Genomic DNA, 19,846 nt, shown 5'->3' on the forward strand with positions numbered 1-19,846 from the left:
GGAACTGTCCAGAGGTTGTAGCATGTCTGCAGTGTCTGAACTACAATGTGGCCCAATCAGGGTGTCGCTGGATGGGGCTGGTCCCTACAGCTCCTGCCCTCCCTGACTGCCCACTCACCTGTCTCACGATTCTCCACTGCCCCACCACTCCATCCAGCCACCCGCAGTGGGAAGCAGGAGCCAACACGCATGTGTCCCCCCCTGCCGCTAGTGCCTGCCGCATTTCTCCTTGCAGCTGAGTTAACTACTAGTAATAATGATACTAATGTCACACTAACTCTCCCAAATATACTTATATATGTTTATTTTTGCTGAAATGTTTTTTTTTTAAACTATCTTGCCATGCGACCTTTCTGACAAGTAATGAACTGGCATTCCACACCACGACTTTTTGTTTTGTTTTAAAGAAAGGTCTTTGTTGTAGTTCTAGAACTGCAGGCAATAACTCCCTTGAGAACAGTGAGGGCAGGTTTCACTTTTTGTGTGGAGGGCCTTGCTCCACACTTTGTGTGTGTGTGTATGTGTGTGGAGGGTTGCTAGGGGAAACAGAGAAAGCAACCCAGGCTATGCAGAAAGGTAACTGTAGCAACCCTGAAAACTCACCTCGCGCATGAAGCCTGTGCTTCAAAGTTTGCAACCAGATCCTGCTGGTGCTCCTGTGCATGGCACCAGAACACAGCGTTAAAACAACACTGTTGCACTGAGAATTTTTTCCCCCAAAAGAAATTTCTCAGCTTCCTTTTTCTCCCACTTATTTTTGCAGGGGAGATTGCTGCAGACAACAGTGCCTCTTCGGAGGAAGGAAAGTTGCTTTCTTGCTTTTCTTCATTCTTCAAGAAATAGAAGCCCTTGAGGATGGAAAGAGAAGGGGGCCCCAAATACCTTTTGCAAGTGGAAAACAGGAAGGAAAACGTCTTTGTGACCCAACTAGGAGAGCACAGGTAAGGTGACCACGACGGATGTTTGTCTTGAATATCTCTGGATGCCAAAAAGATAATTGGGGAGTTAGGACTCTTCTCCCTTTGTGGTATGTTAGAGGTCAGTGCCAAACTGATCTAACACGAAGCAGGGATACATAAAGCCAAAAAAAAAAAGATCTCAACAATGAGGATATGCATGTGTATTATGGGCTTGGGGTACAATATACTCATTTATTTAGCCATATATCATATAGAACAATATAGGCTAGATATCAGGACAAAAATGTTCACAGTCAGAGTAGTTCAGCAGTGGAATAGGCTGCCTAAGGAGGTGGTGAGCTCCCCCTCACTGGCAGCAGCTAGACAGGTACTTAACATGAATGCTTTAGGCTGATCCTGCACTGAGCAGGGGGCTAGACTTGATGGCCTGTACGACCTCTTCCAACACTATGATTCTATCTCCCCGCCCCTCCCCCCCACAGCTCCCATGCCGTCCCTGGCAAAGAGGGCGAGACCCATGCATGTGGCAACTTAGTCACCATGGGTCCCACGTTGCCCTCTCAGCCTCACCAACCTCACAGGGTGTCTGTTGTGGGGAGAGGATAGGGAAGGTGACTCTTAGCTGTTTTGAGCCTCCTTTGGGTAGAGAAAAGCGGCATATAAGAACCAACTCTTCTTCTTCTTCTTCTTCTTCTTCTTCTTCTTCTTCTTCTTCTTCTTCTTCCGCTGTGTGTGCTGTGTTCCGGCAGCACGCACGCTAGAAGGCTTCTGGGTGGTCACCTCTCCCTCCCAGCAAGCCCTCTGCCATGTCAATGTTCAGTTGAGGTAAGTCTCGGCCGGGTTTTTGTTGAACAGAAGAATGACTGTAGATGACAGCTAGCTAGCTAGTTTTAAGCAGCCTAGTGCTTCTCTCTGCATATTGAAACTCTGCCAATGTCTTTAACAGCTGGCAAAACAAATAAATCCCACATTGTACGTAAGCTTTCCCCATCTTTCCCATGCTTGGTGACTCTTGGGCCCTGGGCAAAAGGCTAGGATGAGCCCTAGAAATATTGCCATCACTTACAGCCACACGCACACACACACCGCAAGTGCCACGCAAGGCACCCTGTGCAAGGTAAGTGTCAGCCACCATTGGCGGAAGCCAGCTATCCAAGCACCAGACAGGGTGGATGTGGGCGACAGATTTTCTTTTCCCTCCTACTGAGGGGGGCAGGTTAGGGGCCTTCCCAGCATGGGGACTGGGACAGCTGGTGCCTGTTGCCCATTGGCTGGGACTGTTCCTGGCCAGGATAGTCTGCATCTGTGACTTTCTGTCCGGTAGCCAGTCAAGATACGGAGCTTCTGGTGTGAAGAGGTTTAGGGACTCTTGCCTGCCCTGCCTTGAATAGCCTAGGCTGGAAAGCCCATGTCTAATCTCAGAAGCTAAGCAGGGTCAGCCTTGGTCAATATTTGGATGGGAGACCACCAGGGTCACTACACGAAGCCAAGCAACAGCAAGCCGCTACAGAATGTCTATTGCCTTGAAAATCCTATGGGTTTACCATAAGTCAGCTATGACTTGATAGCAAAAAAGAAGGTACCTTTGTAATGAAGCTAGAATTATCAATCATTGTGCCATCCTGTAAGAAGTGTGGGATAGCCAGGGGCTTTCCGCACTCCTTCAAAATCGCAGAATGGTTGCCAATTGAAAACGCTACTGATTTGCCATTATGCACAACGTCGTTGACAATCTGCCACACACCTGAAACCGATCCGCAAAAAGCGCTTCGTTGTAGCGCTTTCAGGGAAATCCCCAAAAGTGGATTCACCCTCTGGAAAGCGCTACACTCCTGCAACCAATCTGCAACACTAGCGGGAAAGTTCTGTGCGTTACCATTGTTGTGGTTTCTACAAAGTCCCTCCCCCTGGCTCTCTCCTCTGATCTTCCGGCGAAGCGATCGCCATTTTTTTTTTCTCTGAGCGAGCAGAGATCAACGCACCGGCAAGCCTCCGTTTAGAGGCTTCCCCGGCTTCAGTCCCTCCCCGGAGCTGTTTAGTCACTAAGCACAAACAACAGAGAAGCCCATTTGCTGATGTATTTTCCCTTTATTTTTCACACTGTTTTCGGCCGAAAATCGCGCCCGTGAGGGGGGGGGATTTTTTTTTCCACTCGGGAGGAGCGTAGCAACGATGAAACGGCAGCTCAAACACACCTGCAAGCTGGATGGTTCTCTCCGTTGCAACGAATCAACACAGATTCGTTGCAACGTGTGTGTTTTTTTTTAAAAAAAACTTTCTTAAAGAAAAAGGGGCTGTTTGGGAGCATGCTAACGGCCGCCCATTGGCTGCTTGACAGCCAGAGGCGGGACGAGCTTGGCAATAGCGCTTCCTTTGTAGCGATTTTTGCCGAGACCGGAAGCCTGTGGGAAACTATACAAAATGCAACTGGATTCCACTACAAAGGCAGGTATGCATAATGACGAATTCCACTATTTTAAATGGCGATTTTTCATTCAGCAAACAATTTGCTACAAGGATCCCGGTGCGGAAAGCCCCCCAGAGATGTTGGTGCAATATTTTTGTAGGCACAAGGATTTGTGCTGATAGTGGTTTATTTCCCCACCATTCCCCCTCCTGTAGCAGCCTTAAGTGTCCCCTCCAAATCCTGCTCTCACCAGAAAATCTAGAAAGGGACAAGATGCATGTGCAAAAGACACCTCTTTGCTATAGCTCTGCCCTGTGTCTTTCATTCATTCTCCTGCAGTTTTCATCCATTTCCCTTTAGCATGAAGACTGACACACATCGTCCAGCAAACTTGTATCTTCCATCCAGTTTGTTGTATTTCCATCATTTTTGCTACTGTTTTGCGGGATCCAGCCAAGGACGAAGGTGCCTTGAAAGTCAGCAAACCAAAGTCTTCCAACATCATGCAAAGAATGTTCATTCTTGAGTCACACAATTTTATTTTCGAGTATCCCCACCAAGAAACCCCCTGATATACATTCTTGAGTCAAATCGGTCGCTGGCATGCCCCAGTGGATCCCATCGGAATGGATCCAGGGATGATTTCACCACTGCCACTTTCTGCCGCGTAGGAGTAAGACCACAATGGCATACAAATCCATTCTCACACATAACAACCCCACCCTGACCTTTCGGCTGTAAAGGGAGAGAAAGTGTTCATACTATGAAGCTGTTCACATCTTGCTGTGCAAATGGCAGTTGGCATCATGTTGGCTCTCCCCCATGAGAAAGTCCAAAGCATGGTTGTGCCAAATGCGGCAAAACATGTGGACTCCAGCACTGATCTTACGGCAGATCGTATGAGGTCTTTCTACAAATCCCCCATGCAAAATAAGAAGCACAGAATTCTGGCTCTGGGAGGACTAAAGGATTCAAACAACTATGTACAGCTGCTAGATGTGGGTGTCTGTGGGTAGCTATCTATAAGTCTCTCAAGATATGTTTTGTGTTAAACTTGGCATATCCCTCCCTAAACCTTGGCTATGTGTATTTTCCATATATATCTTGTTTTCTCGTGTTGTGTAATGTATCCTTCTTTGGTTCCCCATCTGCCTTCCAATGTGGTAGGCGGTGGCCCTGGGCACCACAGCACCCACTGATACCTTTTGAGCATCTGCCACGTGTTTTTAGGAAGGAGGTGGGGCTGGGTGTGGCATTCACCCAGCAGGGCTTCTAATTGACTCCTGGAGTCAGGATTGACTGTGCAGATTTTTTAAAATGTTGCTTTAATAACACCTGTCATCACAGCAAGGATCTGCACTGGCTTAGTACAGGTAAGCTCTGAGCCTAGGGGTGGGAACTGGGGATCCCCTGGAATTACAGCTCATCTCTAGTGACAGAAATAAGTTCCCTTAGGGAAAATGGCTGCTTTGGAGGGTGAGCTTCATAGTATTATACTCCACTGAGGTCCCTTTCCCATCGCAAATCCTACCCACTCTCAGCTCTACCCCAAAAGTCTCCAAGTATTTCTTGACCTAGAGCTGGCAAGCCTAGTTCTGGCAGTCCTCCTGTTGCTGTCTCTACCTTCTGCAGCAGCCATTTTGTGGCAGCCATTTTGTAGCTGCTTCTGCCATGTCAGAATTCCAAATGGGACTCAAAGACATTGGGGATCCCTGTGGTAGGGATTTCTGTGGTGGGGTTGCTCAGCCATCTGAATTAGACAAAAAAAATCTTTCTTAATCATTTTTTCTGCCATGCCTTCCTATGGGTGACAATGGTTGGGGTCCTTACCAAGCAACAGACCTCCCTTACCTGTCCCACATGGTTGGATGGTCATCCTTATTAATAACTTGTAGCTGGTAACGCTGAGTGGGGGATTTCTCTCTCGATACTGTAGCATTTGCTTCCATTTCTCTGCTTTTTCTCTGTGGTTTTTCCAGTTTCACGATACCATGACGGTGTTTCTGTAGAGAAAAAGATTTTGAAAACCCAATTCTTCTGAGGTTTTGCTTGTTTTTTAAAATTGCTATTGATGTATTTGTGTGTTTATTGTTTTCAGTTTTCTGAGAAACTGCCCCCTGGTATCTCTGGTTACATACCTTGTGGTGGTGGTGGTGGTAATGGTGGGAAGGTTGTCAGACTTTTTATTATGAGGGGCCATGGCTCAGTGATACAGCATCTACTTGACATAGAGAAGGTTCCTTGCTGAAATCCCAGATGAGGTAATGGTGATGGGAAAGGCCTTCTCTTGAGACATTGGAAAGCAGAGCCACTGACAGCCACACAACTCCTTCATCTTTTTACCCCCAAGATGTAGGTTTGCCATGGAGTTATTTTCTAGCCTATAAATTTAGTTGTTTGTATATCTGAGTTGACTGATGTATTGTATATGATTGCTATCACTCCCAAATGGATAACGTTGCCATAACCAGAATGATCCCCTTGGGCACATACCCCTGGAGAGGTCTTCTAAGTTTAAATGGGGGAGGTCTTCTAAAATTCAACACGCAAGTATTGTAAAACTTGGCCTGTGTTTGATTTGTGCATCTGACGAAGTGGGACCTAGTCCATGAAAAGCATGCTAGAAAAAAAATGGCCAGCTGCTATCTTAAATGCCTTTAAAAGGGGATTAGTCCAATTCTGGAGGATAGCCATGAAGGCTACATGAACATCAAAATTGAAGTCAGGTGATCTCAGCAAGAACATCGTGCTGTAAGAAAGAAGGGGGAATCAACAAAAATTCTCTTCTTCCTTCCTCTACCAGTAGATGTGCTCTTTTGCTGTTGGAAAACAAGATTTAGATCCGGACTTTTCACTCCTTGTATTGAAAGGGGAAAGTTTTTGCTCTTTTCTTTGTAACCACTTTGTGCATAAAGGAGCCTCCTGTGTTAAATTGCTTCCTTGTCTTGTTTATCTTTGCTGCCACCAAAGACTCTCCTTACAATTGGACACAAAGAAGAAGATACATTCGCTGTATATGGTAGAATGACAGAACAATCAGATGATCATGGGTGCTGGCTGTGAGGTTAAAGAGGATCCTTTATTCTAAACTAAGAAGTTGTTTTTCCTAAACATAAACAGAGCACATTAATAACTGTAACAGCATAATGGTTTCTGTAGCTTAATGGTTTCAGATCAGCATAATGGTTCCTTAAACAGACCTAATCACACAGACTTATTTCTTTCACTTGTCGCCTAGGCCAATAACTTCCACAAACCAATAAGTTCCAACTTGCCAACCTGATGAATAACTTCCACACAAATTTATTTTCCTCACTTACCAATTAAGAGAGCTGTTTTTTTTTTTGTACCCTGCTTTTTACTAGCCAGAGGAGTCTCAAAGTGGCTTATAATTGCCTTCCTTTCCTCTCCCCACAACAGACACCCTGTGAGGTAGGTGAGCCTGAGAGACCTCTGAGAGAACTGTAACTGGCCCAAGGGCACCCAGCTGGCTTCATGCGGAGGAGTGGGAGATCAATCCCGGCTCTCCATATAGGAGACTGCTGCTCTTACCCACTGCACCAAGCTGGCTCATAACTTCCAAAAAGCTTAACTTCCCAGCTTGCTACCCAGGCTAGCAACTTCAACACACAGATTTCTCTCACACCCTAAAGCACCTAATTCAAATGCCCTCCTCCACGCACACACTGCCCACAAACTGCTCCACACACACACACACTCTGTCCAGCACTGATTCCCACCCAAAACTTCTCTCTGAACAAAACAGTCCACTCCACCCCAACTACTCTCCAGTTGTGACACCCTTCGCTCACCCAGCCAGTCCTGGTCTTTCTCACTTTACAGGCCTACATTTTAGATCACAAAAACATACATTTAAAACTCCACGTTGAAATGCAGAAATAAAGCACGGAGGCTGTATTTACATGGCAAAACACCACAATGCACTTGCATTTCCAAGGATTTTTTTAGCCCACCAGGATGCTCAAGGCTGAAGCAGAGAGATGCCATAGAGCTGCCATTGTGATGCTTCTTGCTGCCACCACCCACTGGTGCTCTCAGTGGTCGCAGTGGTCAGCGTTAAGAGCTTTTGCAAAGGGGTTGGCCAGGGGACTCCAAGGAGCATGTGGTAATTACACTAGTTAGTTTGTATTCTGCTCTGTGTTTAGTAATGCAGCAGCCATGCATTGCAGGAGGCATGGGATATAAAAACAAACTCTTCTTCTTCTTATCAAATTTATAGTCCAGTGACACCTTTAAGATCAACAAAGTTTGATTCAAGGCATGAGGTTTCATGTGCATGCACTGTATCCGAGGAAGTGTGCGTGCACACAAAAGCCCGTACCTTGAGTAAAACTTTGCTGGTCTTACAAGTGTCACTGGACTCTAAATTTGTTCTGCTGCTTCAGACTAATATGGCTACTCACTTTAATTCTCCTCTTCCTCCTTTTCCTCCTCCTCCTTCTAATATTTCCTGCTACCAAGTTTGAATATCATAGAAACAAGACTGGTGGTATCTCATAGAAATGAGACAATGATCAGCTCTTAGCAAGTCTTAGCTCTACCAACATGCAGGATTGCAGCCCCACAGTTGCATTTCCCTTATTTTCTTCACATTGCATTTTCAAGAATTAATGTCCTAATTACAGAACAGTTTGAGTCCAGTGGCACTTTTAAGATCAGCAACCTTTAATTCTGGGTCTAAGCTTTTGTGCACATGCCCACTTCTTCAGATAACATTGAAATGGACTTCCTCAAACCTGACATATAGGTTGGGGTGGGAGTATTAATCCCCAGGAAGTGCTAAACTAGACTAAACTGGACATCGCATTCATTTAACCAATTGGCCTGAAGCTGACTCTCATTCCCCTCATGTCAGTTATTGGGCACTGATTTCCCAGTTCAGATCAGGTCTGAAGCCCCCACCAGTCCCCACAATGTTTCCGTGAGCCAAAATAGCCCCAGGAACATTATTTGCCCAAACACAGGACTGTATGTGCGGTTCAGTGAAGACTGTAGTTGCCTCCACAGCCAGCCCTCCTCTTGCACTTCCTTTCTTGCTCATACTATGTTGTGTAGGTGGGTTTCACAGGACAGTGTAAGCTATCTTGAGCTAGGACCTAACACTGGGGTACTAAGCCCTTGCCTGGGATTCTTAGCCAATCAAGGAACAAGCTTATGGACCAATCATGGGTTTCTGTTAACAGCCAATTGAGTATCTTGGTATATAAGTTCTACAGTTCCAATTTGTGTTGTTCAGTATTTCTGGTTCCAGTAAAGTTGTTGCTTGTTGGAGCTGTGTCTTTACTGAACCCGCAGGCTGTGACAATGTTGAAAACTGGTCTTTGTTCTACGCATCATAATAATTCAGCCATTGTATTTTACAGGGAAGAAGGAGATGAAGGTGTCCATTACATCCCGATCATTCATGAGGTTAGCTGCACTGGTTATACCTGGTGGGCAGGGCTGAATCAAAGGGCAGGTGACACAGGCAGGGTGTGGGGAGGGACACCTGTTGTGTCATGGTCTACTCAGCTACCTACTTGACAACTGAAATAAATATAAAATTTAGGGCTGACATTCCAAGCAGTCACCAGCTGTTTTAGTGTTTATTTTAGTACATTTCAGAGTTCGAGTCCAGGGACAACTTTAAGACTAACAAGGTTAAATTCTGAATATAGGTTTTTGTGTGCAGGAACATAAAATTTTGTACGTTGGATAAAACTTCATTGACACTAAAGGTGCCCCTGGACTCAAACTGCTGCTTCATTGCAACATGACTATCCACCTGAATCTACTTTAGTACCGTTCAGTTATGTTCAAAAAGATTCAGTAAGGTTAGAGCCTCTTGTGGCGCAGAGTGGTAAGGCAGCAGACATGCAGTCTGAAAGCTCTGCCCATGAGGCTGGGAGTTCAATCCCAGCAGCCAGCTCAGGGTTAACTCAGCCCTCCATCCTTCCGAGGTCGGTAAAATGAGTAACCAACTTGCTGGGGGGTAAACGGTAATGACTGGGGAAGGCACTGGCAAACCACCCCGTATTGAGTCTGCCATGAAAACGCTGGAGGGCGTCACCCCAAGGGTCAGACATGACTCGGTGCTTGCACAGGGGATACCTTTACCTTTACCTTTAAGGTTAGAGCAGTGGTTCTCAACCTGCGGTTTGGGACCGGACCCCCTTGGGGGTCGAATGATCCTTTCACAGGGGTCACAAAAGGGCAAGCAGCTTTGCCAGGGGGGGGGCGCCATCTACATAACAGCCTTGCGGGGTAGATCGAGTTAGAACCTTTGTCTGTCTGGAGCGGTGGAAAAGAGCGAGATCAGCATGGTGGGACAAGAGGCAGAACTGAACTGAGAAACCCGGGTGGGGGGGGGGGGAAACCAATTTATATACCATCATGAACAATGGATCTTCATGGCATTGATCAGTTTTGGCTTAATTTCTGTGAAAGAACACCTGCATAATTTTATGGTTGGGGGGGGGTCACCACCACATGAGGAACTGTATTAAAGGGTTGTGGCATTAGGAAAGTTGAGAACCACTGGGCTAGAGGAAAGCCTTTTGTTTTCATTGACATATATATGGGACAAACAAATACAGACCACTGGGTCTTGACATGCAAACTTATCATGGGAGCCAGTGTGATGCAGTGGGTAGACTGCCAGACTACAGTCTGGGCTACCCAGGTTCAAATCCCAGTTCTACCATGAAACTCACTGGAGGTCCTTCTGCATGACCTTCTCTCTTAGCCTAGCCAAACCATGTTTATTTATTTATTTATTTGAATTTTTTTAACCACTGCTCACTCAAACGGTCTCACAGCAAGTTACAACATTAAAAACACATAAATAGATAAAAACAACATAATAACAAATAGAAAATATTAGCATTAAAGCATTAAACCATAGGGCTAGCACCACGCCATTAATAAAAGCAGGCCAAACGTGTGGATTACTCTCCAAAGGCCAACTTGAACAATTCAGCCTTGCGTGTCCTGCAGAAACGAAGCCAGTCATCCAAGAGTGCTTTCCACAGGGTAGGAGCCACAACTGAGAAGGCCCTTCCCCTGGTGAAAGCTAACTGAGCCATCTGGGGGCAAGGCACCTGCAAGAGATCCCTATACAATAACCAGTGTGTGCAGGGGGGTTGTAACAGGAGAGGCGGTCCCATTGATATGAGGGTTCCAGACAGTTAAAGGCATTGAAGGTTAACACCAACATCATGAGTCGGATCCAGAGATTAATTGGTAGCCAGTGCAGTTGCTGCAAAACTGGACTAATATGAGCTGATCGTGATTTGCCAGTCTCTCACATGACAGCTGCATTCTGGACTTCCGGCAGTTTCCAAAGCATTCTCAAAGGTAGCCGTACATAGAGCGAATTGCAGCAGTCCAATCTGGAGTTGACAGTTACATGGACCTATGTGGCAAGGTCTGACCTGGACCTAATGCCCTCGGAAGCTGCAGGTTGCAAACCAGAACATTATAAAAATTTGCGTGGTGCTGCAGTGAGCCAGTTCAATCTCACAGTGGAGGGAATCACATTGGGCTGGTTGCAAGGTACAGAAAAGCATCCTAGGCCTGGGTTTGTTTGTTTCTTTGTTCTGCTGCTTCTTCTGGAAGTAGAGCAGATGAGGATGGAGCTCCAGTCCTCCAGATGTAGATAAGAACCAAGCCTAGCCCTTTCCCCTCTGTTTCCACCTCCTCAGGAACAAAAGAGTAGGCCCTGGAGAGCACAGCACTGAGAACTCCAAGAAAATTCAACAATCCGCTGTGCATGGGTCAGCAATTTGGTGGTACCCCCACCTGTTTCAAGGAATAACAATCCTTTTGGCCTAAGGTGGAAAAATTGAATAGCAGGTTTTAACGATGGGGGAAGCAAGGACATGTCAGTGGCAGAAACAGAGCAGTCTTGCTCTTGGGTGTGTAACTGGGTTGAATTTGGCACAAAGAAAAAGAAAGAAAGAAATGCATTTGAATTCCATTTACTGTGGTTACTGTTTTATAATTCACGCTAAGCAGACGCCGAAGTGCTCACCCGCACAGCTCCACTTCCCCGATACGGTGCCTCCTGCTTAGCAGGGGCCTTCAATGACCTAATGAAGTAACACAGTTTATTGTGCAGGCCCCAAGCAAGATTCTTCAGCATCACGGGAATACACTCCAGAAGACCTTACTTTTGCGAAAAGAAGTTGAACACGACCAAGTGACTGCGGAACTGATTGCTAAGAGGCAAGAATTCAAAAAGCAGATGGAAATGCTGGCCAAACGAAGTGCAGAATTTGCATTGAAAGAAGAGGCTGTAAGTATCACGTCACATTTGTGAGATGGGCAATTCTAGGGTGGGTTTAGAATCATAGAATCACAGAATCATAGAGTTGGAAGGGGCCATACAGGCCATCTAGTCCAACCCCCTGCTCAACGCAGGATCAGCCCTAAGCATCCTAAAGCATCCAAGAAAAGTGTGTATCCAACCTTTGCTTGAAGACTGCCAGTGAGGGGGAGCTCACCACCTCCTTAGGCAGCCTATTCCACTGCTGAACTACTCTGACTGTGAAATTTTTTTTCCTGATATCTAGCCTATCTATCTATTAGAGCCTCTTGTGGCGCAGGGTGGTAAGGCACCAGAAATGCTGTTTGAAGCTGTCTGCCCATGAGGCTGGGAGTTCGATCCCAGCAGCCGGCTCAAGGTTGACTCAGCCTTCCATCCTTCCAAGGTCGGTAAAATGAGTACCCAGCTTGCTGGGGGGTAAATGGTCATGACTGGGGAAGGCACTGGCAAACCACCCCGTATTGAGTCTGCCATGAAAACGCTAGAGGGCGTCATCCCAAGGGTCAGAAATGACTCGGTGCTTGCACAGGGGATACCTTTACCTTTACCTTTTAGCCTATCTAGATATCTAGTTTTTTTCCCGATATCTAGTCTAAGGTCAAGAGAAATGCTGGAGAGCTGATTTCCTGCTGTTTGGGCTTTAATCCTCCCATATGACAGAGATCAGTTCCCCTGGAGGGAGGGTTGCCAAATCCCACTTGGGAAATTCCTGGAGATTGGAGGGGAAGGGAGGGAGTTTGAATGAGGGGCTACCCTCAGAAGCTGCCATTTCTTCCAGCAGAACTAACTTCTGTAGTCCAGAGATAATCCTGGCAAACTCAGAGCTCTCTCAGCCCCATCTACCCCACAGGGTGGCTGTTGTGGGGAGAAGAAGAGAAAGCCATTGTAAGCTGCTTTGAGACTTCTTCGGGTAGTGAATGCAGGGTATAAAAATGAATTCTTCTTCTTCTGAGCTGAATCTGCACGGAGCTTTTCTTTCAATCCTAAATTGATTCAGTCCTTTCTGTCTACACTGAAGGCAGTTTCAATTTTGCTTTTGGGCAATTTAAATTTCCCCTCTGCAACAAGCATACTTGATCTGGAGTGACCCTACCTTTCCCCCGTGATATCCTGGAGTGGATATAACCCTCGATATTTCAAAAATCGGCATGAGTAAAAGTGCTGCTCTCTGCTTTACTTGAACTAACTTGCTGCCTCAAACCTCCAACACTGAGGAAAAGCCCTGATTGGCCAGGGTGTCAGTTCAAAGGCTTCCTCATTCCCATGTTGCAAGGCTTCCCTTAAAGGGGAAGCCCTAACTTCTCTCGGCAGAAGCTCCAAAAGCCCTAACTTCTCTTGGCAGAGATTTGGCTCTTGCATTTGTTCCCCCTCCTCTGCTGTCTCCAGTCCTCTCCCCGCCCCTTCAAGAAAAGAAAGAAAGAGGCTCCTGCTACACTTGGCTCCCCCTCCCTTCTGAGCTTCCCTAATCACGTGCAGAACACTTTCTGTTTCAATGGGGGGGGAATAGAGGAAGACCCAAGTTCAAATCGATCTGAATTCAGCAGGATCCACAACGGAATAAACAAAGTAAGTGCAGAATCAGCCCTGGACTCAAACATTGTTCTTACTATAGTTTCTGTAAAGTCAGAGTATTGAGTTAGCTTTCTCTCCCCTTCTTTGATCAGAGCAGGGTTCGAGCTCTTAAATTTGACAGATATCTTAAAGAGTGTGAGCAGAAGAAGGAACGTGCAGTGAAGAAATACCACAATGAACAAAAGCTCAATCAAGCAAAGAAGAATGAGATATATAAATTGAAGGAAGAACTGAAAGAACTTAGAATCAGGTATGCAACTGTCTTTTTTAACTGGGTCTGTTATTCTACAAATAGCATGTGGTGTTGACAATCTGGGAGTTCCTTGTCATGGCAAGAAAGAGTCTTGTTTTCTACAAAATAGTATTTCACTTAGAATGGAGACTTGGCAGGAATCAAATCAAGAGTCTTAAGCTGTGTGTATTTACATATTTTAATATTTTTATCTTACTTATTTCCTACGTGCAGTGGATTCAGAGTAGCATTCAAATTAAAACACACCTCAGCAATACAAATCTAAGCAACAATATGCAACCCAATAACCCCTCCCCTAGTGCAAACTTTGTAGCTAACTGCAGGCTGGGAAATTTCTGGAGATCTAGGGAAGGAGACAGAGTGGGGCACAATGGGGAGAGGAACCTCAGTGGGGTACAATGCTAGAGACTCCACCCTCCAAAGCTGTCATTTTATCAATGGGAATATATTTCTGGAGAACAGTTATAATTCTAGCATAACTCCAGGCCTGGCATAGAGTTTAAAAACAAAAAGAATCTGCACAGTTTCAAGCTAAGTAAAATAGGAAATATTGTGTATGGCTGTAAAGCCAGCTTGGCGTACTGATTAGGAATGCAGACTTTTAATCTGGTGAGCCGGGTTCGATTCTGCACTCCCCCACATGCAGCCAGCTGGGGGACCTTGGGTTTGCCATGGCACTGTTAAAGCTGTTGTGACAGGGTGTCTGTTTTGGGGAGAGGAAAGGGAAGGCGACTCTAAGCCACTTTGAGATTCCTTTGGGTAGAGAAAAGCGGCATAGAAGAACAACTCTTCTTCTTCTTCTTCATTAAACTTACAAGTATTAATACAAAAGCAATTTGCATTGTCGATTTATGGCTTGTAGTATCAAAAAGTGGAACACAAGGTGTTTTTGGCTACAAGCCTTCATAGGCATAAATATATTCACAAGGTTCTTCAAAATTCATCCATCCTTTTGGTCAAAAAGCATCTATATTTAACATTGGCTACAAAGAACCTAATGCAACACAGGTTCCACGAAGGCCTACAGACCATCCTGATGCAGGCTTGTAGGTAGAGGCCTTCCACATTGTCTCCTACAGCAGCGGTCCACAACCTTCCTGTGGCTGCGGACCGCTACCACAGGGTGGGGGTAGAGGGCAGCCCGGGGCCTGCGCATGCGCGAAAGCCCAGGCACATGGACATTTGCAGGGCCACAAACATGTTTGCACGGCAGTTTTGCACATGTGTGCATGCATGGCACCACCACGTATGCGCGTTTGTGCTCCCGGTGGCGGTATGCCGGCATCCGCCACTCTCTCTCCCCGACCCCCCCACCGTGAGAAGCTTGCCGGGCCGCAAGCTAATTGACCGCTTCAGTGGCCTATTTGCTCGCGGCCTGGCGAGCTTCTCACTGCGGGGGGCCAAGGAGAGGGAGCCACGGCCCGACGCTGAGGCCTTCGCGGCCCGGCACCAGGCCGCGGCCCGGGTGTTGGGGACCACCATCCTACAGGAACCTTTGAACCAGAGATGCTGAGCCTGGCCTATTTTCTATAAGGTAGAGGTTCTATTATTGAGCTATGGCCCTAACCTGTAGTAGAAGAAGAAGAGTTAGTTTCTTCCCTCCACTTTTCACTGCCTGAAGAAGTCACAAAGCAGTTTATAATCCCTTTCCCTTCCTCTCCCTACAGCAGACACCCTGTGTGATAGGTGAGGCTGAGAGAGCTCCAACGGGACTGCTCTGTGAGAACATCACTACCAGGGATGTGTGTAGCCAAAGGTCATGCAGCTGGCTGCATGTGGAGGACCAGGGAACCAAAACCGGCTTGCCAGATTAGAAGCCGCTGCTCTTAACCACTACACCATACTGTACAAAGAAATTGTTAATTGTTTTGTCAGAGGACTGTCCAGGCCCATAATTTTTCTACTATTTTTTACCTGCTCTCAGAAAGATAATTTAAGTTAGACTAGTCTAAAGATTGTCTTAAATAAATAAATGTGCCAACTAATATTTTTAGCACATTAAATATACATACACAAATAAATATAAGTGACCTTTCTTTGAAAAAAAAAGCCAAAATGGGTGGGACGGGACCGAACAGTAGAATTGTAGTGCCAACAACTATAAAGGTGAAATTCACTGACATTATGTTTTAGGATAGCCCTCTGCAAACATGAGTGGATTTTGGCCTTTAAAAGGTTTGGCGCAGGGGTAGTCAAACTGCGGCCCTCCAGATGTCCATGGACTACAATTCCCAGGAGCCCCCTGCCAGCGAATGCTGGCAGGGGCTCCTGGGAATTGTAGTCCATGGACATCTGGAGGGCCGCAGTTTGACTACCCCTGGTTGGAGCAAAGACAGAAAAATGATAACGTTCCTTAGCAATTGTGATAGGGAATGGCTCCCTTCCCCATGCTCTGCCCAAGTACCCATCAGAGCTTGGAAAAATGTGTGTAAGCTTGTGCAAAGAAATTGCATTCCAAGTTGGGAATGAGAGAAGGAAAGAACTGGACAGCCTGTTTGAAGTTGGCTAAAGACCCTAGAGCAGCAGTTCTCAACCTTTTCTTCACCGCGACCACAACTTCAGCGCCGAAGCTCAGCGGGGACCCAGCCAGAGGAGCTGCCAGCTAGCACTGCGGAGGCACTTCTGCCACCCCCCCCCCCAGCCGTGGCAGCTGCAGAAGGAGCCACTGGGGCGCTGGAAATGCGTGTGCACGGGTGGCTTGTGGCACGTGCATGTGCACAACAATTGAGGCGGTGTGGAGGCAGCCATTGGCATGACTCCACCGCCTCCACCCACCTTTGCCGCCTCCACCCACCTCCACACGCTGCCACCCACCACTGCTGCCCGCCACCACCATCCACCTCCACATGCTGCCGCCTACTGCCTATGCCTGCCGCCGCCACCCACCACTGCAGCGGCGGACAACCTGGCGACCCCGTGGGAGGGGCCAGGTGACCCCAAATGGTGTCCCGTCACCAAGTTTGAGAACCACTGCCCTAGAGGGTGTGGAATCTTCCTTTACCTGGGGATCTGGTGTGGTGTAATAGAGTGACTTCACTGACGATGTTACTCTTTGCCTCCAGATGTGCTCCACTGGTGTATTTATAAATTAAGATTATGTAACCGGAACCTAAGACTTTTCCAGTGATCTCTCATTCAAAGGGAATGAACTTGCAATGCTCCTCCTGTAATACTCCCCCAAATACTTCTGGCGACTTGGAGATATGGGGAGCATGTGACAATATAGTTAAGATTCCCCTGCAATCTAAAAGAAAACAAAAACCCTCCCCTTTGAACTTTTATGGTCCACATGGTTCAGGGCTTCTTTGTTTCAAAACCTCTTCTTCCAAATCCATAGGATTCTTTGGCTTGTACTGATCTCCTTGGAGTGTGTATCTAATTATGTGTAGTTATCCTGTGGGAAATTATTGTTGTCTTTTCCCAGAACTTTCCTCTATTTTTCTAACTAAGAACTACAGAAATTATGCCTATACTCTAAAGGGTTATTCAGCATTTTCACATGGAAAACTTATTTTACTGTGATAACAAAAGGCAAAAATAGAAGGCAATTTGGCACAAAGTTGCAGATTTGTTATGTACTCCCTTGGCAGTAGGCCCAGTGAATGGGGTAGGTCTTATTTATCAGTAAATATATCTACAAGTGAGGCTGTGGCTCAGTGCATGCAGAATATTCCAGGTTCAATTCCTGGGATCTCCAATTAAAACCCAATTAGACGGATGTAGTAGGTGATGTGAAAGACCTCCATTTGAGATTATTTCCACACAAGAGCAACCCCCTGCCTTGATGTTCTTAAAGATTCAGATTCAGAAAACCTTTATTGGCAAAAGTTATTGAGGAATACAAAAAAATTTTCTCCCCAGGAGTAGATCCAAATATTGTGCCCCCTTACCCACATATTTAAAATCCTCCTTTACAGCATTTTTGGATCATTTTGACTTGCAGTTTTCAAGTGCGGAATTCGCAAATTTGAATCTGCTGTTTCATCACATTGTTGTTTGGGTGTCATCATTGTCCTGTATTAACCCTAGTTCCTGTCCTCCTACCCCCACCAAAGTTGTCCCCGAGCCATTCACCTTTTAAAAGCATATTGTTGATTGCCTTAAAGGGTAATTTTTAACAGTAACATTAATAGCAAGCAGCCAATTGGCCCAACAAAGCTTGTGAAGGAACTGATCCTTTAAGGAAAACTCTTCCCATAGGATCAGCTCAATTGTTATCCTAATGAAAATGTAATTCCCTTTAGGGGAATGAAAGTCAGACTTTCCCCGTTGCTAAGTGAGTTTCTTTCTTTCTTTCTTTCTTTCTTTCTTTCTTTCTTGATAATGCAAGTACATTGCAACCTTACAGAGCAAAGAGAGAGAGAGAGAGAGAGGCAGCAAGGACCCCCTTTGAAGTAAATGCAAAACTCATTAAATGGGTCTGATCCTTGCTTAAACACCTAATTGCGGAACAAATGCCACAGACTTGAAGTATAAGATGGTGCTTTAACTTGAGGTTGAAACAAAGCATGACTGTACTGCAGAAATGGTCTGAGGCTGTAAAGAAGAGAGAGCTCTGAGAGAACTGTGATTGGCCCAAGGTCACCCAGCAGGCTTCCTGTGGAAAAGGAGCAGGGAATCAAACCTGGTTCTCCAGATTAGAGTCTACTGTTCTTAACAATTATACCAATCTGGCTCTTGTGAAGTGCTGTTGCCTGTTGGATCAGACAGTATTGGATGGTCAGGACGGGATGGTTAGAATGTCCTTGCACATATATGCATTTTAATATCTCTGGAACTAGCTATGGTAGTCTGTGTGCTGCCAATGATTCTTGGTAATACATTTTGTGATAAGGTGTCACTGAATGCCAGAACAATGAGTTTCAACCACAAGAATACAATTTTTGCACTAAAAAAAAAAAAGATCTAATTTAATACCTGCAATGGGTGAGAAAACCTTGGACTGGATTCAGACTCAGATGAGTATAATCAAATAGCTGATAAATTCTAGCTCAGCCATTTCGCTCTGGAATCTTCCTTTGAAGACCCCCCTCACCTCCCACTAAAGATAGCAGCGGAACATCCTGGGAGAGAGTGGAGAAACGCCCCAGTCGTTTCAGAGTGCTGCCATCTTTGATGTCTGCTTCGATGCCTAAGACATTCTGAACCAGGTTATGGTATGTTTCTGCAGGCAACAGAAGTTACAGGGAAAGGTGGCCAAATGCAAAGTATATGAAGATTTCTTGCTGAAACTGATCGAAGCATTGCCTGCCCGTGAGTACAGTCGTTAGCCCACATTTCCTTTGGTTTCTAACTGCTTCTCAGATGTTTGTGTGATGACCTCGGTTTTCTACCCTTACCTTTCAAAAAGCACCCACAAATTGCTTATACATTTAAGCAGAGACTAGATGGCCATCTGACTGCAATGCAAATTCCCTGAATTGAGGCAGATTGTGGGAGAGAGGGCAAAAAAGGATGTCAGCGTTCTGCTCTCATGGCCCTTTCTTACATGCTCAGGGTAATGCCGATTGCCACTTTGGGGCCAAGAAAGAGGCTTCCTTCAAGACAGATTGTCCCGGGGATCCTGGAGGATTTTTGCCTTCCTCTAGACTAATGTGACCATAAATCTGGGGCCACAAGGCAGGACGCCATCCTAGGCAGAGTTGCAAGCTTCTAAGTGCCTCAAAGTCAATGGGCTCTGAAGGACGGGACTCTCCTTAGGACTGGTTATATAAAATCAGAGTCCAAGACCAACAAAGATTTATTCAAGGTGTGAGCTTTTGAGTGCTTTTGAATCTGATGAAGAGTGCTTGAACTTGAAAGCTCACGCCGTGAATAAATCTTTGTTTGGCTTAAAGGTGCCACTGAACTCTGATTTTGTTGCACTACTTCAGACCAACACGGCTACCCACTTGCATCTAGGACTGGTGTGTAAAAGTATCTGACCCATCAGTTCTCCTTCCCCCAAGCATTTTATAATAACTGAGTCTAAACTTAGTCCTCTGCCAGTCTGTTTGGGGCAAAAAATAAGTAAAGTGAATAACTAGACAAGATGCTGGTAGATCTTGACTGAATCTCCCCAGTATTTTTTAAATAGAAATTGTAGCCACATGCGGCCTCTTTTTGGTTTAGGGGTATGTTGGGGGAAAGGGGGTTAACCCTTCCACTCCTACACAGTTTCTCCTTCTTTCATTGTGACTCAGTCATTATTTTAATGGGGTTTTAATGGGGAATTTTAATGGTTAATATATTGTATTTGTATTAAAACATTGTGAACCGCCGCGAGCCGGTTTCCGAGAGCGGCGGTCATACAAATCAAATAAATAAATAAATAAATAAACAGAACTGTCCACACATATATTCTATTACTAGACTTGGAGGGCAAACCA

At 45.8% G+C, this 19,846-nt stretch overlaps 1 protein-coding gene across 2 annotated transcripts in view; it reads left to right on the top strand.

The window, feature by feature from the left end:
- The first annotated feature begins 437 nt into the window (after positions 1-437).
- The window catches only part of CCDC197 (coiled-coil domain containing 197), a 28,764-nt gene continuing 9,355 nt past the window's right edge, over positions 438-19,846 (top strand). Inside the window, exons 1-6 of one of the 2 annotated variants that reach the window (XM_077323554.1) lie at positions 438-576; positions 764-941; positions 8,712-8,757; positions 11,447-11,623; positions 13,318-13,475; positions 18,649-18,731. In XM_077323554.1, the coding sequence (XP_077179669.1) occupies positions 856-941; positions 8,712-8,757; positions 11,447-11,623; positions 13,318-13,475; positions 18,649-18,731 (550 nt within the window). In that variant the 5' untranslated portion in view covers positions 438-576; positions 764-855. The remainder of the gene's footprint in view (positions 577-763; positions 942-8,711; positions 8,758-11,446; positions 11,624-13,317; positions 13,476-18,648; positions 18,732-19,846) is intronic. The other variant, XM_077323555.1, reaches the window with a different exon arrangement.

Source organism: Paroedura picta, chromosome 2 (assembly GCF_049243985.1).
Source record: "Paroedura picta isolate Pp20150507F chromosome 2, Ppicta_v3.0, whole genome shotgun sequence".
Taxonomy (NCBI): domain Eukaryota; kingdom Metazoa; phylum Chordata; class Lepidosauria; order Squamata; family Gekkonidae; genus Paroedura; species Paroedura picta.